The following is a 25,723-nucleotide window of genomic DNA, read 5'->3' as shown; positions in this document are numbered from 1 at the left end:
CTACATGGTAACCGTACTTAGCCCGGAGAGGGCAGACAGGGACTGGCTGCAATATGCATCCCCGCTACCTGGGAGCCAACCCAGGGCAGGAGGGGCTGATGTCCACCAGGCTCGGGGCCTGCAGCGACCATATTCCGGGAGCTACTGTACCCCCAGAAGGTACCCATCCCGCCCCACCCCACCCCGGAGGACCTCTACAAAAAACAAACAAACAACAACAAAAAACAAACGTTTGTCCTTTTCCATGACCCGTCCGCACCTCCTTTTCCTTGCAACCACTCACACCCACACTCATGCAGATCAACGAAAGTGGGAGTCAGACAGGGAGAGTGACTATGAGAGGGAAAAGTGGGGGAAATATGGAAAGAAATATAGTAAAGAGTGGGAGAAAGAGAGTGGATTGAAAGACTGGAAACGACCTCAGGTGAGATATAACACGAAGGCGTTCTGCCGATTCTGTAAACGTGAGATGCCTGCTCACCATGCTGATTTAATTCAGCATGCTGGCACAGAAAAGCACACTCCTTCCTTGTCCACGAGGCTTACAGAGATTGGTTTCACATCCACAAAATCAAATGAGACAAGACAAGTAAATGAGTTAAAGATAGCCACTTACGTCCCTCCCATCTACGTAGCCTGCCACACATCAATCAGTTCTGTGGATCATTTAGGTGAACTAATTGGATCTAACTCGACTTACAAAGAAATCAAAATATAATGGACCCAATGCACTGCATTTATAAATCATACAATTGCCTCATGTAAGTCATTCAAAGGTTTTGTGTTTATTGTCAGTTTGCTTTTATTTATGCCTAATACATTTTTTTAATCAAAGTTTAAAAAAAAAAAAAAGCTTTTCAAAGTTTTTATGAGGACTGTTAATTTACTGAAAACAAAAAAAAAATGTTGGTATTTATGCAGTTATCAAGAGGCCTCTCTTTATACTTCGACATGGTCGGTCACCTGTTGGCTTGTTTTGGGCTTGTTTTCTTGGAGCTGGTTACTTGTTTCTATCGCGAGATCTGGCAACACTGCGCCAGTGGCGGATTGATTTTACACCACTGCTGTTTGCCAGAACACCGAGGGGAGATTCTCCGTCCTTTTGGTCCACCGTCTTGTCTGCAGCCAAGTCTTTTATGGCTAAACTAGAGTACTACAGTTAGAAATTTAGATTTTTGTTTTCTTGGCTAAACTAGACCTCTAAAGATTTTCCCACTGACGAACCGAGGTAAGCTAATATAAGAATAGATAAATAAATCAGAATGTCATTTGAAAGCCTTATTTGAAGTCTTATTCGATCACTTTTTAAGTTCACAAGTGTTTTGAATATTTAAGAATGAACACGTGATAATATATGCATTGGCATAAATATGAAAAACATGCTTAAGTATAAACGATTTAGCAAAAAGTGTTGCAGCTAAATAAAGGTTAGCCGACGGACGTTAAGCCCGAGTCCTTGTGTGGTTGTTGTAGCAGTGGTTTAAGCTTTATACCCACAAAATTACTTTCAGATATACATCTCAGCATTGTTATACCCTCTGCAGCAGTTGCCTATGGTTTTGGTATGCTGGGAGCTCAAATCAAATACACTACCATATATATTTTTAATATAAAGAAAATTAAAGTTAGGGATTTTTCAAAGATAAGTCAGGTTTGCCTTCCTTCTAAGATAAGAAATGCCTATGGTGGCTGTTTCAAAGTTCAACTTTTATTGTCCCTGGCACTGTCAACAGCTTTTCAGTAGATCTATACATCTTTGTGCAGAAAGCACCTGCCACAGAGCAACTAAAACTAAGCCAGGTTTCATGTAGCCTTCTATGAATGAGGAGGACATTAAATGTAAGTCCCTGTACTAAAGAGCGGTAAGTATTAAGCTTGTTGTGCATGATTTTATTATCGACAGTGAGGTGCACACAGTATTTACTTACTTTGCAGATATGATAGTTCACATAGGTTATGAGTCCTTTTCAAGGTTTCAGATTGACTTTTTCCTGTTTAAAAAAAAAAACCCACGCTACTGTGTTAAATGTAAGAAAAACCAGAATGCAGTTATTGAAATAATTTAAACCCCATATTGAATTAAAAGATAGATAAAAGACAACCTAACAAACAGGACATTTAATTGTTTTTTTCCTTTTTCTCAAATATATTAATTCAATCCACAGAATGAGCTGATCAGTCAGATGCACGACTAAGCAGAATATATACTGAAGACAGAGACAACAACAAGACACAGGTGAGATAAATGAGCAATGATTACAGGGAGAAGGCTGACAGAGACAGAAAAGTGGAAACAGGAAACAGCGAGACGCCACAATGAAACCGAAAACACAGACACTGTCATTTTAACATAAAATAATCAGCTAACAAATGTTGTGGACCAAAGTAGAGAAAGCAGTTGATATGCACTTCTTGGCTTGTCCACTCTGACTAGTTGATAATTTCGTTGTCAAATTTTGCACACTTTGTCAGGTGGACTCTGTGGAGAATCGATGATATTGACCAAACTATTAAAATGAATATAATATGGGCTCTGAAATCTTTTTTTTTTTTTTCTTTCTGACAAATGAAGAGAGCAGTAGCTGACAATATGAGCTGATTTCACAGATAAAATGTTGAATATGTGAAAAGTTTGTGTGAATGGTTCACAGGTTATTACGATGCGGTACTGCAGTACTCGTGGTGGGGTTCTTGGGTGGGACTTCAGGGATGTGCTGTTCTCAGGTTATGCTCCAGATGGAGGGATGTTCATGCCAGAAACGTTGCCCGTGCTGGGCCCTGACATCCTCAGATGCTGGAAAGGGCTGCCCTACAGCAAGCTAGTGGTGGAGGTCGCATCACTGTTTATCCCAGCTCATCTTATCCCCAGAGATGACCTGGAGGGTAAGCTGAGGAAGAATCCCCTGCCATAATAATATGTATTTTGAAACGATTGGATCTATAAAGGGATATGATGATAGGAAGGAATGATTCACTTTCAAACATAAGTCCTACTAAGTATGTTTTCTATATATAGGCAGCCAAAAGCGAGCATAAAAACTTTAACTTACGTTTGCTTAGTCATCCTGTAATGTTTGAAATTCCTGCACAAGGATCACAAAGATTAGTCAGTTGGTATGTTAGTCAATGTACAGTAAACTAGTTACAACTTATTTGATAATTGTTAATTTGTTCTTTTTCCATCTGCTAGACCTTGTAGGTAAAGCCTTCTCTGGTTTCTCTGTGCCTGAGGTCATCAGAACTGCCCGACTGAAAGAGGGTCTGTCAGTCTTGGAGCTCTTCCATGGAGATACTTTGGCTTTTAAAGACTTGGCTATGACCTGTACAGTGCACTTCCTCAATTACTTTCTACGAAAAGAAAATGGCAGAGCTACTGTTCTTGTAGGTAAGAATGTAACAAAATATCTCATACCAAGTAATAAAACTAGATTTGTATCATCCCAAAGACCTAAATAGTGATGTTGACATTTGTTCTTTCAGTGTAGTTTGGTTCCATGATTTCCACACTGTAGTTTCTCTTTGGTTATGTGTGTTAAACATCAATATAATCCTAACTCACATGAGTGAATAATTTGTCTCATTTCTCAGGTGACCTCTTTTTCTCTTTCACTTTACACTCGCTTTCCCGCCTCCTGCCTGTTGTGGGGTCACAGTTTTTAATGGCTGGGCCGTTGTTAACCCTGTGACATCTGGCGTAAACACAGGGTTTGATTTATAGCCTGATCAAAACACCCAGAAGTCAATGTAGACCAGTCAATCACATCTGACTCAGAGTCTAGTTAAGGAAGGAAGTTTCATATCCTTTACTGACATTTATTACAAGCTCAATTTCACCAGAAAAAGTGTAATTGTCATGTTTTTTCCACATGACCAAAACATTGTGGAGTCCCAATCCATAATTGTAAATTGTGAGATGCCATAGATGTTATAGAATAAATTATCTTTTTTTTTTTTTTAAACACACCCCTCCCTACGCTGTCACTCAACTGCTTTAGGCGTAGTACATAATGGGAAATCTACACTGCCTGTCCAAAAGGAAAAAAAGGAATCGGAGTGTTATCGGAGCACTTTTAACTTAACTTCTGACTACGGCATGCAGTCTCATTAGCACTGTTTTGGTAACCATATGCAAAGTCACAACATATTCATTTATGTCCAGAGTTGCATTATTTTAACCAAGATCATATAGTGATGATGGGAGAGCTGGACTGCAACATAAAGTCCTCTCCAGCACATCCCAGAGATTCTCAGTAGGGTTAATGGCTCTCACTCTATGATGGGTTCACCATTTGAGCCCAAAAATCTTTGTATTGTCATCTTGGAATATGGCAACACCATCAATTCAATTCAATTCAATTCAGTTTTATTTATATAGCGCCAAATTACAACAATTGTCATCTCAAGGCACTTTATCAGACATCATTAGTATATGTAGGTAGTTTCTGTCTTAATGTTTTGGGCTGAACCTAGCCCTTAATGACAGAAGCAACCTCAGATTTGAACCCTGCCCCCACAGGCTTCTACAGTAGGCACTAGGTATGATGGGTGCAGCATTCCATCTGCCACTCTTCTTAACCTGATGTGCCCATCACTCTGGAACATAGGAACCTCCCACTGGGAGGGGGATGTGGGTGATTTAAGTTTTTTTTTATTGTATGGTGAATATTAGATATACAAAGCATAATTGTAATAAACCAAATATATTTGGTCAGCATTAAGTCAAGTTCAGAATTTAACTTTTTGAATCTCTTTTAATGCATAATCAAGAACATAATAGGAGTGAAAGATTGATAAATAAAACGCAAATGTTTCTCTGCCTTTGGCTTGTGTGGAATTCATATGTTCAATATAGTTTTGCTGTTACCAAATAACTTATGTAGATTGTTGATTTTATTTAACTAGTTCATTGAGCAAACTAAACAAGAGAATTGACATATTTTTCAAATAATAATTTATGTAAACACCTCAAATAGTGCCTTGTGTAAATGTTTTTACTTGTTATTAAGGGTCTGTGACAGTTTTTTATTATATGCCCAGATAGCCAACTTACAGTTGAAAGTAAGCATCATCTTTTTTTTGTGCTTTTAGTGTTAGTTTTTTTATCAAATCATTTACAGTTACAGAGCCTGATTAGTCTAATTATTGTTCACATACTGCATCAGAAATATGAGGCAAGAATTACCAAAGAACCCTTAGTACTGTAACAAACTTTCATTCAAGAAATTTGCACAAGACAAAAAAGAACTAAACAAAACCAAAGGGAAAAAAAAAGGATGATAATGAATGTCATACATCTGAATCAGTCTACATGGGTTTTCCGTCTCTGCACAGGTACATCTGGAGACACTGGTGGCTCAGCCATCCAGAGTGCAAAAGGTCTCCCTGGTTTGGATGTGGTGGTGGTTTATCCTCGAGGACGTGTCACTCCAGTGCAAGAGAAACACATGATCACCTGCCTGGAGGATAATGTCCATGTGTTTGCAGGTACACCTTTAACGGGGGTTCTCTTAACAAAAGTCACTTTTTGTCTTAATCAAACAGAGTACCGTAGATTCCGGACTATAGAGCGCACCTGAATATAAGCCGCACCCTCTAATTTTACAAATAAAATCCATTTTGTTCTTGCGGGTGTCCACATTGTAATATGAGATATTTACACAGAAAGATGTTACAGTGAGGATTTCTAAACTTTCAATTAAATGCGTATAATAACATAAACAAATACTTACTGCAAATATTTTTCCCAAACAGTGCCTGTGACACTGATGGTTTTAACTTAAATACCTATCGGTAAGGAACAAAAAAAAAAAAAAAAGCCTACCAGGAAAAGTCATCGATCACCTTCTTTATCTTCCTCCTGTGCACTAAAATCATCAGTCATCTTCTTCAGTGTCCGAACTGAACAGCCTCAGAACTTAGTCTCTCACCTCAGTCTCTTCGTTGTCGCTCTCACAATCTCATCTGAGATTGATCGCCTTTAATTTAAAAGCTGCATCATATGCATTTTTTCATTTGTTTTCCAGTTTGAGGGTGAGTACAAATGACCGATTTACAATAATTTAGCAGTGTATTTGTTTGATTTATCGTACAATTTCATTCAACCTCTGTGAACTATTCATTAACTTCATTGGTCTAATGTTACGAGGCCAAATGTTTTTGGCGGCATTAATATGCATAATTATTATAAGCCGCTTTGCTCAAAGCTTGGGAAAAAAAGTAAGCTTTTTAAAATAGTCCGGAATTCACGGAATGTTGTTTCTGTTTCACCTGTGCAGCGGATGGCAGCTCAGATGACATAGACCAGCCTCTGCGCCGTCTGTTTGCTGACCAGGAGCTTGTGAGGTCTTACGGCCTCATGAGCCTAAACTCTGTCAACTGGTCTAGAGTCCTGATCCAGCTCGCTCACTTCATATATGCTTACCTGGAGCTTAGTGGCATGGAACTGGCTGAGGCTGGTATAGATCTGCCTGAACTGGAGGTGGTGGTTCCAACTGGAGGAGCAGGAAACATTGCAGGTGGGTTGAAATGGATTTAATCATTTCTAACCCAAGCTCTACCTCAACTCCAAGTTGAGAACTTTCTACTCAAGTTTGAAGGACTTTTTGTATTTATTTTTTCATTCATTCAGTCATTAATTTATTTATTAATTATTTTTGAATGATTTCTGACGGGCACTCAATATAGTTTTGAAAATGTATCAAATGATCATTTTTCCAGTTGATGTGCAGTTATACATATTTTTTAACTGTGAAAGTATGAGAAGAATGTTACTATTTTTGCTTGGCTCTCTAAGTGCAATTAAAGAATTGGGCAGCTAAACCTTCCACAATTTCATGTCACAAGAAAACGCAGAAGTGCACAAGATCTAAACAAAAAATGTGTGCGTGCCAAAACACAGTAGCTTAGTACCTTGGACTTTATCAAAGTGCTTGTGATGAACAGTGAATCCTTTACCTCATACCTTTACCTATAATTTAAGAAAGAGGTTTGACAGGATGGGACTTTAGTTATGGCTCATAATGGAATAGTCAGGAAAAATAAGATTTTTCCGTCTAAGATTTTTTTAATTGACAGAATTTCTCAGAATACCTTTTAACATTTAAAATGTGTCAATTTTGTATTAAAATGAACATTTTCACAAAATAATATTTGTCAGTTTAAGTAATACACTTACGGGGGTGGTTTTTCTTCATACGGTAAAAGGCACCTACACATTTCCTCTCATATAATGAAAAATAGGTGTTTCTTTCATCACTGGCTGCATATATCCATGATGTAAGTTAAAATCAGCAGATATCAGTCAGTAAGTATTTGATCACAACGTAAAAGGCTCCTTGCAGCAAAGCTTTTTACAGCAAAGATATTCAAGGTGAATGACAAGCAGCAAAGGGCCACAAACTGGAGCAGCCGCGTCAAGGACATTTTTCTCCATTCAAGTGCCTGGACAACCAGTTTAGCCACCCGGCACCCCTGGTAACTATCCTGAAAAGATATCTTTAAACTTTAGGTTAACTAAAATGTTAAAATGCTCCCTATGTGTTGAACACACTGTACAGAGATACAAATAAAAATGTTTTTTTATTTTTTATTCTCCTATCCTTTTTTTTTCTGTCCCTGTCTTAGCTGGCTATATTGTGAAGCAGATGGGATTGCCCTTGAAGCTGGTTGCCATGGTGAATTCTAATGACATAGTGCACCGGACAGTAACCACTGGTGACTTTTCCATGGCACCCAGTGTCGCACAAACTTTGGCCCCTGCTATAGACATTCAGGTACACAGCCCACCGTATGCATTCAGTTGCTTGTCACAGAATATAAACACTTGGCTCTCTCTGTATTACTTATACATGCTGTGTTACTTACGGTAATTTTACACTGTGAATAATCATTAGTTGTCAGTTTTTAAGGAGCCTGCTGTGTCAACGAATCCTGATGCACGTTGATGAAATAGTTTTTGATTAATTTCATTAAGATGAGTTGGATAATACTTCACTAAGTATGACTTTTAAATGCATGTTTAGTTCAGTTTTAATAACGGGGCGATTGTTTTTGTGTCTGTTGTGTTGAGCAAAATTCAGTCAACATGTATTTTTAATCACACTGGAGATTTAATTTATGGATTGGAATTCTTGCTTTGAGAAATTAAACGGGGCGTGGGGGGAGCAAAGTGAGGAAAGGTGTGACACATGAGGCCCCCCAGTAGTCTAGACCTATGGCAGCTTAACTATGGAATGTTTCAGGATCACCTGAGCCATCCTTAACTATAAGGTTAGTTTTAAGGAAAAAGAAAGTTTTAAGCCTAATCTTAAAAGTGGAAAGGGTGTCTGCTTCCCGGACATTTACTGGCAGCTTATTCCACAAGAGAGGTGCCTGATAACTGAAGGCTCTACCTCCCATTCTACTTTTAGAAACTCTGGGAACAACAAGTAAACCTGCAGTTTGGGAGCAAAGTGCTCTGTTAGGAAAATATCTTACAGGGAGATCTTTAAGATATGATGGAGCTCGGTCATTAAGAGCTTTATATGTGAGGAGAAGAATCTTAAATTCTATTCTGAATTTAACAGGGAGCCAATGAAGAGAAGCTAAAACTGGAGAAACATGATCTCTGCTGTTAGTTCTCATCAGAACTCTGGCTGCAGCATTTTGGATCAGCTGGAGGCTTTTCAGAGAATATGTGGGACAGCCCAATAATAAGGAATTACAGTAGTCCAATCTTGAAGTAACAAATGCATGATCTAGTTTCTCTGCATCACCCTGAGACAGGATGTTCCTGATTTTAGCAATATTACGAAGATGAAGGAAGGCAGTCCTAAAAACTTGTTTTTATATGTGCGTCAAATGATAAATTCTGGTCAAAAATAACTCCAAGGTTCCTCACTGTAGTACTAGAAGCCAAGGAAATACCATCTAGAGTAACTATATAACTAGACAATTTCTCCCTGAAGCGCTCAGGTCCAAAGAGAACAACTTCAGTTTTGTCTGAATTTAAAAGCAGACAGTTCTGAATCATCCAGATCTTTGTCTTTAAGACAGGCTTGTAGTTCGACCAACCTATTGGGTTCCTCTGGTTTTATAGATGAGTACAGCTGAGTATCATCATCATAACAATGGAAATTTATGCCATGCTGTCTAATTATGTTACCTAATGGAAGGAGGTATAAAGTTTAAAAAAAAAATAAAAAAAAGGTCCAAGCACAGAACCCTGAGGAACTCCATGACTTGCTCTGGTGTATGAAGAAGATTCTTCAATGACAAGAACAAACTGAAATCTATCAGATAAATATGACTAAGTATGACCAGTCTAATGCAGTTAATTTAATCCCAATAACATGTTCGAGTCTCTGTAATAGAATATTGTTATCAACCGTATCAAATGCAGCACTGAGATCCAACAGGACGAGCACAGAAACAAGTCCGCTATCAGAGGGAGATCATTGGTAACTTTCACCAGTGCTGTTTCTGTGCTATGATGCACTCTGAATCCTGACTGAAACTCTTCAAACAGATTATTTCTATGTAAATGATCACAAAGTTGAGCTGCAACCATTTTTTCAAGAACTTTAGACAAAAAAAGGAGATTGGATATAGGTCGATAATTAGCCAACACTTCTGAATCAAGAGTAGGTTTTTTAAGTAAAGGTTTAATTACAGCAACCTTAAAAGTCTGAGGTACATATCCTATCAACAAAGACCGATTGATCAAATCCAATATGGAAGTGTCAATTAAGGGGAAAACCTCCTTGAACAGTCTGGTTGGGATTGGGTCTAACATACAAGTTGATGGTTTAGAAGAGACTATTGCTGTTGTTAGCTGAGAGAGATCCAGTGGCGTGCACGTGCTAAAATGTCCTATTGGGAGGCAAAAATTTGTGCTAAACTGCCCTCCTGGTTGGCAGAATACACTAAATTGCCCTCTTGGGTTGAAAAAACACTCCAATGCCCCCTTCTAAATTCTATTATTAGGTAGAGATGCCTATTGCATGTTAAAGGAGGACCTACCTCACTACGTCTTGTGGGAATAGCTTTTCAAAGCTAGCAAGTAAAGTTAAAACTTGGGTTAGCATTGGATATCAGGGTTTCTGCCAGGTTTAAGTTGACACCCTGCTGGGGTAAGCATCTGGGATCATTTTTAAAAATGCTTTCTTGAAAATGCCTTTTAAACTTCAGCTTGCAAGTTAAGGACAGAAAGTCTTGTTCGTAGGCTAATGCTATTGAGTAGGCTAGCAGCTAATGCTAGAAGCTAGTTGAGAGGGAGAGAGAGACCAATGTGATGATCAGCTAAGTAGAACAGAGCTTGGTGAGCATTATAAACTTTGAATTTAGCTTTGGTGTATATTATGATACACTTTGCAATAGAAATAGATTATGTAGTCATCCGTGCAAAGCAGATTTCCTGAATTTTAGATAGAATTTTAGATTTAGATACATTTAGGCTAGCTAATTTTAGTGACATGAATGAGCTGCAATTTATTACACGGAGCAGTAAATGTGTTTCAGACCTTTTCAACAGCTATTTTAATTCAGTTTCTTTTGTTTCTGTTGAAAACACAGCATTCAAGAATGCACATTGTCTGATTCTTATAAGACTCTTCTTGAATTGTAGATTTTTTTTGTGTGTTAAGTAAATTACATTTATAACAATACATTATGTGGCCATATTTTAAATTCTCCAGTCAGTTTTTGGAATCTGGCTTAATGTGGGCCCCCCTGTCGAATCTGTGTTGTAGTTTTTTTTTTTTTTAATTCTCAGTTCCTTGATTCCATTCGTGACCCTGTCATCACAGAAACTATCGGGCCCTATCTTATAATGCTGCTATCAGTCTGTCTACACCGGTCCACCAGCCACCGTTAAAACGTATTTGTCCCCGGGCCTAACAATGTTTGGGGAGGAAATCCCGCATATTCTATGATTACAGATTCAGAATGCCCAGGAAAGAAAGAAAACAGAAAATCGTTAAAAAGCATCTGGAAACTGCTGCAAAAGGTAGTTTGTCTTTGAAAGATTGGATCTAAGGAATCAAAGGAGGAGATATGATAGAGGTATGTGTAGGCTTATACACAGAGCCAGTTTGGATTATCATAGAGAATTTGATGGTAACGTGATCAAGAATGCTTAATTTGTACTGAAAAATGGTTCTCAGGGTTTAAATTCACCAACATTTGAATTGACCAACCATAGACCTTTCTCCTCCAATCAAGCCAAGATTGTTAAGTAGTGCTGTACGGCATTGGCCTACTATTTGATAATACAAATGGGCCACTTATCATACAATACAGTTCACAGTACAAGTATTGCTATTTGCTCTATGTTAGATGAAGACAATACAGAATGTAATGATGGAGATACCAGAGAGCTGAGGGATACAAGGCAGAGGATAAAGAAGATGAAAATATTTAGGAGGAAAATGATGATGAAATCAGGGAGGAAGAAGTTAAAGACACAGAGCATATATATATTGATATGGAGGGAAATGGTGATGATGAAGACAGAGAGAAGACTGATGACAGGGATATGGAGAAAAGTGATGATGAAGTTGAAGACATACAAGAGAAAACAGATGATACAACAACAAATAACAATTATGCCCTTCTATCTTCATTAAAACATTCCACTGATACAGCACATGTTCAAAAGCACAGCATAGATCACTCTAACAGATTTGTTGAGTTTTGTTGCTCCATTGGACATTGTCAGCCAGTTGAAGGTTTCCCACTTTCCCACCGTGAGAAAAGAACGGTGGGAGTTGACAATTGGAAAGAAGGCACAGAAAAAATTAAGGGGCTTAAAAAACAGAAGCACATATGGTAAGCATGGTAAGGTGGAGCAATGTAAGCAGAGACCACTGGAAGAAGCTTTCAGAAGGGTGGACATAGAAGGCCAAACCAGAAGAGAATCACATAGATAAAGAGAAGACTGATAGAAATTACACTGTATCTTGCACAACAAAATGGAGCATTCAGGGGTCAGAATGAAAGTAATATATCTCTGAACAAAGGAAATTTCCTTGAGCTTGTACAGATACTTTCAAAATATGACTCCACCATCAAAATACATTTTGATCACGTCAACAAAATCCATTCAAAACAGAAAACAGCCCATGTATCGCTGTTGTCCAACAGGACACAGAATGACATAATCGGTGCCCTTGCTGCCTTTGTCAGAGGAGAAATTCTCAAAGAGATGGATGAGTGAAAAACGGTCTCCATTCTCTTGAATGAGACAGATGTTTCTCATGTTGAGCAAGTGTCCTTTGTTGTTCGTTTTGTTCATCAAATGGAAATCAAGGATATTTTTACAGGTGTGTTTGATGTGAGCAGAACGACAATAAAAGAATTGGAGGATGTTGTGATGACAGTCCTTGAGGAGAATGGATTAAAAGTGAAAGACATCAAGGGCCAAGGCTACGATCGAGCCGTTAACATGAGTGGTGGATACAGCAGCCTGCAGTCACCAATTCAAAGCCACAACAAGAAAGCTTGATACGTGAACTGCCATGCCCACTGTCTCAAACTTATCTTGGTGGAGAGTGCCAAATCAAGTCAGCCCTTTGTTAGTTTTTTCAATCTAGATGAGAGTCTTTACACTTTCCTAGCCAGATCCCCAAAACACCATGCTGCATTTGTGACACTCCAACAAACCATGTACCTGGGTCAAAGAGTCTGAACTGAATAGGCTGTCTGACACAAGGTCGGCATGCAGAGAAGATTCTCTGAGATTCCTAATGAAGGTCCTTTCTGCAGTAGTGAAACATGGCTGACAGTGATCCAACAGACTCTGCAGCAGGTGATGCCTGGATGCTCCTGCGCAGTATAGATTTTGAATTTATCCTGTGCATGGAGATCACCACACCCATTGTTAAGGAGACTGCCACTGCATCTGCTTTGCTTCAGGGAAAGAACCTTGATTTATCAGCATCATACACCATTGTCGAAGGAGTCATACAAAGAGTAAAGGCAATGAGGACAGACGAGGAGTTCAAGGTCCTTTTTACAAAAGCAAAAAGGCAAGCCGAGGCAGAAGGCATTGAGATGCCAGAAGAAATACCTGGACAAGCCAGACGCAGGAAGGTACCTCAAAAGTACAAGTATAGCTCTAAATCAGCAACAGAGCTCAAGACTTGGAAGAGCACTACCGGTGAAAGGTGTTCTTTTCCTTCCTGACAGGCTGTCACATGAGCTACACCGAAGATTCAAGGGAAAGAATGACACACCTACTGGGTCAATCCTATCAGGTCTTCACTACCTTACGGTCTCACGTCACTGGAAGGGTAAACTAGATGACAAAGCTGCTGCATCTGACAAACATATGTGCCACTTCTATGATGTAGATTAAGAAAACCTCATCACTGAGCTCAAGGTATTCCACTCAAAATCAGATCATCCAATCACATGGCTTCTCATACCAATGTTATGCTGATGATACCCAGCTCTATCTGTCATTCCCACCTGACGACCACACGGTCTCAGCACGAATCTCAGACTGTCTCTCTGACATATCAACATGGATGAAAGCCCATCATCCTCCAACTTAACCTCCCAAAAACCGAACTGCTTGTCTTCCCAGCCAAACCTACCATACACCACAGCATCTGCATCCAAACTGAATCCCTATCTCCTTGCTCCATCAAAGTTTGCTTGAAACATGGGTGTCATGATTGATGACCAACTAACCTTCAAAGATCACGTTACCTTGGTTGCTCGTTCATGCCGCTTTGCATTGCTAAAGATAAGAAAGATCAGACCATACCTGACCCAACATGCCACCCAGCTCCTGGTGCAGTTCATCTCCCGCCTTGACTACTGCAATGCTCTCCTAACTGGTCTCCCAGCCTGTGCTGTGAAACCTCTGCAGATGGTCCAGAACACGGCGGCGCGTCTCGTCTTTGATCAGCCTAAAAGAACACGTCCCCCCTCTGTTCATTGAACTCCTCTGGCTACCCTTAGCCGCCCGCATCAGATTCAAGTCCCTGATGTTAGCTACAAAGTGCTAGATGGGATGGGATGGGAACGGCTCCCATCTACTTGAATCCTCTTGCAAAAGCTTATGTCACAACTCGGTCCCTCTGTTCGTCGCAGGATTGTCGTCTAGCAGCTCCTACACCACGCCTAAGACAATCCAAACTCTGTTCATGTGTCGTCCCACGATGGTGGAATGACCTACCGAGCGCTACCAGAACAGGGGCGTCCCTGTCTATCTTCAAGAAATACTTGAAAACCCAGCTCTTCAGAGAGCATCTCCTATCCTAGCACTTCCCTACCTCCTATATCTCTGCACTTTACCTTTCTGCACTTCCTTCTATGCCTGCACCCTATCTCTACTCTGTCACCTCTGACAGTCAGACTAGTGGGTTCCTACTATATAGTTTATTGTTAGCTTTTTATATAGCTTGTTATATCTTCATTTGTAAGTCGCTTTGGATAAAAGCATCTGCTAAATGCATAAACATAAAATACATTAAACTCGAGAAGACTATTAGGACCAAGAAATACTACTAGACACATTACTGTTGCAGTGACTTTTATGTTGGGCCCTTTGTTGAACTATATTGAGACAGAACTATATCTCACAGAACCAGTTTGGATTATCTGGTGCTAATATGGGGTTATGCACTAGAATACAGGAAATGGCATCTACTCAATTGTAAATGTTCTGGGGGAAGACCCTCAGACCCCCTAGGGATTTATTTCCTTCATAAATCCATGTCGCTGTGTGTTCTTCACAGTCCAATGTTGAAATCCACACAGTTCTCATGGATGCTGATCCTAACAGCAAACTAACTTTAGTAGTCTGTCTAGTTAGTCTGTTTTAAGGCTATATAATGTGCCATTTGTATAACATATAAAACGTGTCTAAATTGTCCTCTACAGTGGCGCTTCAAAAAGTCTGCGCACGCCATGTGGTTAAAATTTTCACGCTTCCTTCCTAATACCTCTGAGGAGAAATTAAATAGAGACCTCTTCTTTTCTGCCGGCCGGCAAAGCTTTTTATTTTCTTCTGCAGGAGAGATCAGTCCACACCACTCAGCGAATTGTGGTAAGGAAAGACCCAGGACAAAGGGAAGCCGAAACATTTATACCTGAGAACGGGGCTTTGTTGTTTGGGTATGTTACCACACCTCTGGGGGGAAGGGGGACAGGATGCAGGATGTCGTCTTGTTGATAATTGAGAGAATAAGTTAAAACAATTATCTTGTCTAGGTGTTAATTAAGAGACAAATAGTTTAAAACAATCAGTGTGTCTGGGTGACACAAATGGTTAATGCGGATTGCAGAGTCTGTTAGTTCTGAGACATAAAATTTACCATCACAGCCACTGGTCCAGAGAAAACTACAGAGTCCGACATTGTTTTGGCAAAATTACTCACCGAGGCAACATTAATTTTAGTGACCTCCGACGTAAATAACTATATTACTGTATTTATGCTTAACCTTTGCCAGCAGTTTTAAATAGGATTCTATGTCGCCCGCTCTGGCCCCTGGAATACATTTGACTATGGTCTCTGGTGTCTCCAATGCCACGTTTCTGACTATAGAGCTGCCAGTTACCAGGGTTTTGTCCTCAGCGGGTGTGTCGCTGAGTGGGGAAAATCTATTTGAAACATGGACAGGTTGATGGGCTTGACTTTAGGACTATGACTCCTCTTCCTGACAGTCACCCAGCCACTCTTAAGTCCCGGCTGCTCGGGTTCTGCTCGGGGGCGGCTAATGGAGCTGACTAGGCTAGTTGGCTCCACACTGGCTAAAGGGGCCTGGCTCGCTATCGGGTGGTCTTCAACGGTGCAGAGCCGAGCTTCCAATTCAGATAACCTTGCCTCCAAAACTACAAAAAGACTACATTTGTTACATGTACCATTACCACTAAAGGAGGCAGAGGAGTAACTAAACATCTGACACACGGAGCAGGTGAAACCAGGAGATGGAGGAAGAGAACTGGTAGTCATGCTAAGCTAGAGAACCAGACACACAGCTAAAAAGTGAAAATAAAGACTAAAGATCTGTAGGAGTGATTGTTAGAATAGAACAAGTATGCGATAGAGTTAACCAAGGGCGTAACCATGGTTTAGACATGGGGGGGGGGGGGGGGGGGGGGCACTCAACAAAATTGTTGAGTGCATTATCTACAATTCTTTATTTATATATGAAAAATTGGACATTTAGAACATAGTTTAGAGGACTACATTGACCATGTAAGTTCACATCTAAAGGAATAGTGTAATTTCTCAGAGACAGTGACTGCCCCCCCACTTTGTTTTGGTTAGTTGCTTACTGTTTACTGACCTTAAACACACCTACCAATTACAACTATGCTCTTCCAGTAGTTCTGTAGCAAATAGGACAGCTTCCAATGGAAAACGACCAAATACCCAAAGCATGTTGATGTAAATATTTTAATAAGGACAACTAATGATGTAACAAATTACAGACTTTTCCTTTAACAAAAAATGTGCTGAGGACTTTTAGGTCCAGGTTCATTTCTATTGTGTCAATGTTTCAAAATGTGCATTAACAATGAAAAGTCTAATAGTCTAATGTTATTTTTGTTTTACGTTTTTTTATTTTGAAAGGGGGCGGAAGTTTATTTTGTTGATTCTGTGTTGGATTTCCTGTTCTGGTACAATCTGCTCTGTTGAGCTTGGCGCGGTTGAGCAGCGGCTCCGTCAAAAGTAGAAGTCCAACGTAAAGCTAACGAGAGCCGCTGCTGAGACGTCGGCGCGCCCGGTGGGTCACTCTCATTGGCTAGAGTGTTAGCATCAACCACGGCGACCGCGGCGCAGCCGTTACCATGGTAACACACGTAAATACACTGAAAATAAATAAGACATAACAAGAGACCGATCCCTTGACAGGGTTCATAAAAGGAGAACATGCATTTTACATATTTTCTTCTGTATATTGGGGGGGACAGGTTGGTATTTTCTCAATATTGGGGGGGACACGACCCCCCCAAAGAATGCGTGGTTACGCCATAGGAGTTAACTACGCAAAAATGTGTAAATTATAGGGAGAAAAAAAGTGGTCATTAATAGTCCAAGAGGAGCAAGAAATTCCAAAGTACACAAACAAGTTAACAGGAAGTGATGCAGTACGTCTTCCCGCAAAGCGTCAGCAAACATCTTACTGATCAATGCTAACTGAAGTTATGAGCTTCTCCTCTCAACTCTGTGTCACTTGCTTTATTTCTGGCCTGTAGGACCCATACAACATGGAGCGGCTGTTCTGGCTTCTGCTAGGAAGAGACGGTTATTCAGTTAAGACCATGATGGAGAAGTTTCAGTCTTCACATAGACACATGCTGCCTGAAAACCACCGCAAACTGGTAGCAATCATTGACATTTACGATACCAATGTATATATTCAGGCATCTTTTATCTTGTGGGATTACAGTGATCACTCATCTACCACCTAAATGTTTTTACTGTTCTCTTGTTTTACTTGTAGCTGTCACAAGCTATGTTGACTGGCACTGTAAACAATGAGGGAATCCTGGAGACCATGAGGAGGTGCTGGAAGGAGAACCAGTATGTGCTATGTCCTCATACAGCCGTGGCTGTATGGCATCACTACAACTTTCCCCACAGCCCCAGACTGAACAGGTCAAACATACTAAGTTAATCTCTTTAGACATACACACAGGACATTCTGCCTATACAGATGTAAAAATGTAAACAAGCAGGTTTACTCCGATAGTAAAACACTTAAAGTTAAATAAAGTTAATCACGTCACTTTAATAGGTACATTGAACTTAAGGAGACTAAACAAATTATCTACTCAAAGAGAAAATGAACAGACTCAAACACCAAGGCACTCAACTTTATTTGCAGTGTTATTTCCAGCTACAGCTCACATGCTTTACATATTTCAAACATTCTTATTTTAAAGAGAATAAAGAAATCAACATGAAAAAAGAACATGCAGAATTGTAATCAAAATTCTTGTGTAATTTCCTTATCAGGGGAGCTTTATTCACCACCTGTCCTGTTTTAGACTTTGCAGAAGAGCATTCAATCACTAAATTAGTTTCAGTCAGTAAATGATAAGACGCCAGCATGCTTGCTATGTTCACCCTCTTTGTTTAGCAAATTAGCATTTAACATTTACAAAAACAAAGTGCTGCTGAGTTTGGAGTAATTAATTTTGCATAAACCAAAGTATTGGACACCAAGATGTTGACTTTTGGTAACAGAAAAGCCACTGTAAAGAAGTCTGGATCAGAGTGTGGACAGTATAACCAGTGTTGCTATCATGGTATAAGTGGCTGAGAGATGAAGTAATCCTGCTTTCCAGAACACACACAAGAGTTCATATTTAGCTGTTTCTACCACTAAGCTGTATTTTCCTGGTCTGTACATTTTTAAGGATAATCGGTTACAAAACAATGTACTGACCTGTACATCATTGCAAGTAATAACAGAAACCTCAAAATGTGGCAATATTAACTAAACATAATTCTAGCATAAGGCAAGATGTAAAGAAACAAAGGGTTTGTTTTAGAACTTAGCTGAGCTAAAAAAGGACTTGTCTGGAATTGTTTTTGAGCATTCTGCAGTTTTTATCCACATCATCTGGAAACACTTAAAGTTGTTACTAAAACGCTACTGTTCCTACTTGGTGTTCGTGACAGTAGATAAGTGCTCACACTGTCTTTGCAGGTGTTATATTGCAACAGCATCTCCAGCCAAGTTTCAGGCAGCAGTGCTGAAGGCAGGACTGTCCTTTGATTTGCCTCAGTCGGTGCTGGCATTGGACAAGCTTCCCACTCGTTACCAGAACCTGGAGAGGAGTCTCAACTGGTGCAAAGATTGGGAGGACAGACTGAAAGAGTGTATCCAGTCTGTGAGCAGAGTCAGGAATAACCTAGGCACTTATTACACTTGATTACATCTCAGAAATACTGCCTGTACATTAAACAGCTGTATATAGATAAAGTTTGATCTGCTATCAAAATGTTATCATTTTTCAGAAACTTGAATGAAAATGTTCAGATGTGATCAAGAATAAAGACAAGCTGTTTACATGTCTCAGCCAAATTTGAACAAGTTCAATATTTACTGATTCACTTTAACACTCTGGAATACAACTGATTCCCATATATTTGCACAAACAAGGCAACAGAACAATAACCCCACATTTCAGAACCTATTGTAAGTAACAAGTAACAAAAGAAGGAATGTTATTAGTCTGGTTTATATAGTTTTCTTTATAAAATATGAATAGGTGAATTGAGGTATTTCTAGCTATCTTCTAAAGGTCAGAATGGCCATTTACACACTAGTTGTCCTCTAGTTTATTTGACTTGTATTCATTCAAATATACACCAAAATTAATATTTTAGAAATATGGATTCTTCGTAAAATATCTGCAGACAACCATCCATTTTATATATACCCACTTAATCCAACTTAGGGTTGCACGCAGCTTGTTAAAGCTGTCTCACTGGTTTCCGCTTGGTTTCTGTGGTCTGCGATCGTTCCTCTCAGCATAAATAAGAAACAATGCATCTTCAAAACTATCACATGTACTTGAAGGTAATACAGAGGGTGAGAATAACTATTGGTCTACAATTTGCACAATTTAACTCACTTGAATGAAATTAAGCCATTTCAAGGCACAAACAACTATTCGGTGCCTAGCTGGGAGCCCTAATCACTTTTTGGCAGGCAAAAAAACCCCAAAACAAAACAAAAACCTTCACAAACATGCGAAGCCAAAACGGTAAAGCAGTCACATGTTTAGGTACAAGACAAACCTCTTCACCTGCATTTGTATTTAAGCCATTGCAACACTAATTATTCACAAAAATACACCTTCTCTATTACCGTGGACATAATGTCGTGTGAATGTGTATGTTGTGTCTTTTTGATGCTGAGAGGAACCACAGAAAACGAGTGACACGGCTTCAACAAGTTGCACATGCTCTTTACAGTCACTTTCTGGCAAACAATAACTCTTTTTTGCATTCCCCACCATCCACAGTTACGCATATTTGGTTTATTTGTGTTTCTAAATTTACCCAAGGAGTGAATGTAAGCGTGCATCTGTGTCATCAAAACTGCAGAGAGGGTCACTGGTTCCAGCCTCCCCTCCATGGACACCCAACACTGTCGGAGGAAAGGACAGAGCAGCCTCAGGGACAAACATCACCAAACTCATGCCCACAGAAAGTGGGTGAATTCAGACTGCAACCTAAGACACTGCAGAAGCATCCATGCTCACAGGGCTCGCCTCCACTACAGCTTCTTCCCAGCCACTGTCAGATTTGTGGCACTCAAAGAGGGAAGAAAGTATCTCACTCCACAGATCACCTCAAACTACACAAAATAGACTTTTGTTTATTTATTTTTTTCCTTTGTAAGACTCAAGGTCAATGTACAAAAAAACTTGACATATCATAAACCTCTCATGTGCTATATCCTTAATCTCAGGGAACTAGTCACCAACTTGTGTACATATATATGTATTTATGCAATGTGTATTGGCTTATCTTATTCTACTATGTTATTTGACAATTGTTTGTTGTTGTACCACTGTTTTTGTTTTTTTAAATAATTTAGATTTTCAAGAATCACTATGATTCAGAACAACACAATAATTCCAATACTCTTGTACCTGTACCTGTGCAAATGGCAAATAAACTATTCTATTCTATGGTTGTTTGGACCGTTTGTCTCTGTGTTGGCCTGACAATAGACCAGCGACCTGCCAAGGGTGCAGCCAGTGCCTTATAGAAAGACCACTTTTTGTACGACTCTGGGTGCATCCTGCCTCTCGTCCAATGGTAGCTAAGACAGGCTGCTGTCCTTTCGCAACCCTGAATAAACGTGTAAAGCTGGTTGGATAGAGTTATTTATGTTTTTATTCATATTCAGTATGTTTTGTGATCATTTTTAGATCTGATTCAGTAACTTGTAAAAATGAAATAACTGTGCCATGGCTCACAGAAGGAGATCTTTACCTATGACTCTCAGTTGCACTGACCTGTCAAACTCCACAAATGATAAGAGCTGGGCTTGAGTCATAAATTGAATAAACTGAATATTACTATTACAGTAATGTTTTTAGAACTATCTCTAAAAACAAGGATCTGGTTAAATGAAACGATTAAACAAAATATGTTAAAATTTCTGTTATATAAAGAATAAATAAAAGCCTAAAAAGGACAATTAAATGAGTAGATGTGTTGACAAGGTGTGGGAAGTCCTTCCCGTGTGTCTCAACAAGGGCGCAAGTTTGGTCTTAGCTTTGGAAACACTTCCCAGGGCGGGGCGGGGTACTCACTGAATTATGCTGAACAAGAAAATACTTGATCAATTGAAGCCCTGATGGTCCAGCTGCTGCTTCATCAGCCTGCACTACATCTGTACTGGGTCTCTGAATTTCCTGAATGTATTTCAAGATAATGCATCAATGGATAAAATGTAGACCTTACATGATGACACTATATGCATTACACTTTTCAAGCAAAACTCTTGAATATTACAGGAATATCCAAGATTTAGGTTTCATGGAACCAACTTTGTTTATAATTAAAAATATAGAAAAAAAACCATCAGATAAAATAAATGCTATTGTAAAATAAAACAAGCCTCCTAGCCTACATTACATTCACACCATAACACCTTAATAACACTTTTCCATAGTAGAATGAGCATTTACTTTAGGCAAGAAGGCTAGTAAAGTGTAGGTAGTTAGCTACTTAATCTCTGGGTGATGAATAACTTCTGATGTCTCTTTTCTTTTTCGGTGACATTTTCTATTTACAAAGCAGAAACACGGGCAAAAATGTTGAGAGATAAAAGCTTACGCCCTTGTGAATCAGACCCTCGTTGTATTTCAAACTCCGACGATACCTGAACGCAGCACGAAGCTTGACGGCTAAACAACAAAACATGGCGGCTGCTAGCTAGAGCAACCAGTCAACATCTTCGTCTTCTACTATCTTTGTCAGCAGTCTGGAAATTATCTGGACAAATAAGAATTCGCCGTAAGGGACGCTGAGCGAATGTCTGTTACTTTTCGCCTTTGCTGGTGATTTAGAGAAGCTTTGGAATCGAGGAGAATAACGATCTTGAGTGAACTGACACACCAGAGACAGAAGGCAGACTGTTTCTACTGGGTTTCCTCACCTGCCCACTAGTATGTCTCACAGGTAAGACATGGTCCTGGTTAATGTCGTCTTTATGTTTCCTTCCTGTGTTTTTAGGTTTACGAATACCTCGTGTGACTGTTGACACATCGATCCTGGCAGAACTTAAATGAATTAATTCGACAAGAGTGAAGCTAGTTGTGTTAAAAGAACGTGGACGTCGTAAGCTTTAGGACATTCGTGTAGCATCTTGGAAGCAGTTTCATTAGCCAGGGCAGACGAGATATGGAGATATACCCATTCACAGTGAAGTTATACATAATTATTTTTAAACAGACAGCCAGATATATAGATAATCTGTTTTTATGTATCAAAGAAAAATGTGTTGTTTGTGATGTAAAATAAACAATAATGTGAAATTCACAGTTGCCTGCTTGTTCAAAGTTAACCATACCCATGTTGATATTGTGACCCATATAATCCATTTCACTTAATTTTAAATACATTGGTACAACGACAAAAATAGCTTCCTTTCACTGTCTCGCTCGCTGCTGAATCTTTATTTACGCTGTTTCTGACCACCATCAGGTGTTTTGGCTTTGAACATCTCCTTGTCTATAGGCGCATACTGTATGCTTGCTCAAATGAATTCGTTCAATTATACAATCCGAGAACTAGATGCCAACTCTAAACATGTAATAGATACATCTGGGAAACAGTCATACTTTTAATATTTTAAACAATAAGTACGCTTTGCCTCTTTTCTTTATTTCTTTATTAATTTTTTGTTTCCGTTCGAAACACCTGTCATTCGTTCACACTTGCAGAGCAGTTTAATCCGTCGGTCGGGTCGCGGGGGGCTGGAGCCTATCCCAGCAGTCCACTTAAGTATCTTGTTGCAGAAATATAAGTTGCTGGAATGTGTCAACCTGAAATCTGAAGCAAATTCATTGAGATAATAGATGGAAGACTGATCATTAAGTTAAAAAAAAACATTATTTAATGCTTCAAGCTCTATTGATATGGCATTTGTGTTAACTAAATGTCAACTGTTTGTGAATAAGATATAGATTAGATTAAAATGTCACTTAATAAATCCCTTCCTTCTGTTTGGCATGGTGGTGGTAGCATCATGCTATAGTGATATTTCTCAGAAGCAGATGCCTAAGGACTGAGCACCTGTGAAGACCTGTGCATCACAGTTCTTTTACATTTCATAGCTTTTCTCAAAACCACAGAGGGGCCTGATAACCAAAGGCTCTACCTACCATTCTACTTCTAGAAACACCAAGAACCTGCAGTTAGAGAGTGAAGTGCTCTGTTGGGAAAATGCCGAATTTTGTCACCTGTAAAATTTGATGAAGCTTGATCATGAAGAGCTTTATATGTGTGGAGAAGAGTATGAGATTATATTATCGGAGATTGTAGAATATGATGTCTCCCGCCAGTTTTCATAAGAACTCTCACTGCAGCATTTTGGATCAGCTGGAGGCTTTTCAGTGAATTTTTGCGACAACTCCACAATAAAGAATTATAGTAGTCCAATTTTGAAGTAACAAATGCATGAACTTGCTTTTCAATATCGTTCTTAGACAGATTGTCCCTAATTTTGACAATACTTGGAAGGTGAAAGAAGTCTTAGAAATCAGTTTTTTATTTGAGTCAAAAGACAAATCCTGGTAAAATAAATGGATAAATTAACACCTGTAGTACTGGAAAGTCAAGGTAATGCCATCTAGAGTGACATAGTTTTGTCTTCCTGAGCTCTTATGTCCAAAGACCATTTCAGTTTAGTCTGAATTTAAAAGCATAACCTGGATATGCTGAATTATGTCATTATGTCTGTCAGGCATGCTTGTAGTCCAGGTAACATATTGCTTTTATCTGTCTTCATGGAAAAGTATAGTTGAGTATAATACATATAGCAATGGAAATTTATTCCATTCTGCCTAATGTCATGACCTAACGGAAGCATGTTCATAGTGAAAAGCATCATTCCATGCACAGAACCCAGTGGAACTCCAAGACTAATGGTCTTTTTCCACTAGTACCTATTTGGCTCTACACAACTAGAATCAACCCAGTTTTTCAATCAGTAGTAGCACCTGCTGGGTGTTAAAAATGTACCTGGTACTACCTGCTCGGCCGGGGTTCCAAGCGAGCTGAGTTGAGACGAAAATGTGACGTCTATAGACTGTGGGTCACTGATTGACCACGGAGAGACATCACAGGATGAGTCATGAAAGTGACTCATTCACAAGAACCCCACCATGTTTAAAAACCCGGCAACGGCTACCATGCAATTTTATTATTTCTGTGATCGTTTACAATGTAAATGGATACTTTCAAAGCCATAGATCGAGCAGCAGGTTGCCTCAATTTTCTCCATTATTGCGTCGTGTTTGTGTCGCATACAAATGACATCACAGGACTTTCGGGCCACCTTGCTATAACAACCGTGAAGGTGGTACCTCTTAAGGTTTTCCCCTTAATCAACACTTCCATATTGGATTTGATCAATCTGTCTTTGTTGACAGGATACGTACCTCAGAGTTTTAAGGTTGCTGTAATTAAACCTTTACTTAAAAAACCTACTCTTGATTCAAAAGTGTTGGCTAATTATCGACCTATATCCAATCTCCCTTTTTTGTTAAAAGTTCTTAAGAAAATAGTTGCAGTTCAACTTTGTGATCATTTACATAGAAATAATCTGTTTGAAGAGTTTCAGTCAGGATTCAGAGTGCATCATAGCACAGAAACAGCACTGGTGAAAGTTACCAATGATCTCCTGTTAGCGTCTGATAGCGGACTTGTGTCTGTGCTTGTCCTGTTGGATCTCAGTGCTGCATTTGATACGATCGATCACAGCATTCTGTTACAGAGACTTGAACATGTTATAGAGGGAATGCGTTTACGTCACTTCCGCCCCGTGACATGCCTTCCTCATTTGGACTGAGTGGCAAAAGAAACCTCTCACAACATGGCGAAGGATAGCGGTGGACACAGCGAAACTGAATAAAAATGGATCATCGAAACAAATTGAGGTCAGTTGGACTCGACAGTGATCCAGACCAGCTCCCCAAAACTATCTGGTTCACGGACACTGACACGTGGCCATAAATCGGGTATCCAGACATTTATATGTACCTGATTTCAAGGCCAGGTGAACACACTGCAAAGCCTACTGTAGCCAAATTATATATCGCTGGCACATAAGGCACCAACACTATATATTTATTTATAGCGGACACACGTAGCGTGATGTGATAAGATATAAGGATTTATCCGAAAGTTCTCACTATCTGAATAAGCCTTATTTAACCTCGTTTTAGGGCACCACCTTCAATCGAAGGAGAAAGAATGAAAAGGAAAAGGTATGTTAAATTAATAATCAATTATTAATTAATAACTAATAAATTCCAGTCTCATATAGTTGCTACTGGTGAATTCTTGTTTTGTTGGACTCACACATACGTAAAGAACACATACACAAAAGCCGGTTGATTTTATATATGTATATATATGAACCATTTATTACAATGATATGACCAAAGACATGAACCTTAAGACAACAGGAGAAATGCTTTGAATATGGATGATTATATAAGAAACATTTAGTGAATTGAAAAGAACTAAGG

General features: G+C 39.3%; 2 protein-coding genes across 6 annotated transcripts in view; both read left to right on the top strand.

Annotated features, from left to right (window-relative positions):
* Positions 1–1,049: 1,049 nt before the first annotated feature.
* thnsl2 (threonine synthase-like 2) lies at positions 1,050–19,023 on the top strand. 5 transcript variants are annotated; one of them, XM_072372025.1, is made up of 10 exons: positions 1,050–1,228; positions 2,166–2,236; positions 2,725–2,883; positions 3,191–3,385; positions 5,332–5,484; positions 6,276–6,515; positions 7,624–7,772; positions 17,192–17,347; positions 17,440–17,594; positions 18,652–19,023. In XM_072372025.1, the coding sequence occupies exons 3-10, from the start codon at positions 2,745–2,747 to the stop codon at positions 18,875–18,877; spliced, it is 1,413 nt and encodes a 470-aa protein (XP_072228126.1). In that variant the 5' UTR covers positions 1,050–1,228; positions 2,166–2,236; positions 2,725–2,744; the 3' UTR covers positions 18,878–19,023. The 5 variants fall into 5 exon arrangements, with proteins under 5 accessions (XP_072228126.1, XP_072228125.1, XP_072228123.1 ...); XM_072372024.1 differs by having other exon boundaries at positions 2,652–2,883; positions 17,192–17,317; XM_072372022.1 differs by having other exon boundaries at positions 2,652–2,883.
* Positions 19,024–21,877: 2,854 nt separating this feature from the next.
* Positions 21,878–25,723, top strand: part of LOC140276744 (ATP-dependent RNA helicase DQX1-like) — a 30,033-nt gene continuing 26,187 nt past the window's right edge. The window contains exon 1 of the mRNA XM_072371545.1: positions 21,878–22,148. The gene's annotated coding sequence lies outside the window, so the exon portion shown is untranslated. The remainder of the gene's footprint in view (positions 22,149–25,723) is intronic.

Source organism: Leuresthes tenuis, unplaced genomic scaffold (genome assembly GCF_036924035.1).
Source record: "Leuresthes tenuis unplaced genomic scaffold, fLeuTen1.0.hap1 SCAF_19, whole genome shotgun sequence".
NCBI classification, from domain to species: domain Eukaryota; kingdom Metazoa; phylum Chordata; class Actinopteri; order Atheriniformes; family Atherinopsidae; genus Leuresthes; species Leuresthes tenuis.
Note: the sequence above shows the minus strand (reverse complement) of the source record. Positions and strands in the feature narration are given on the sequence as shown.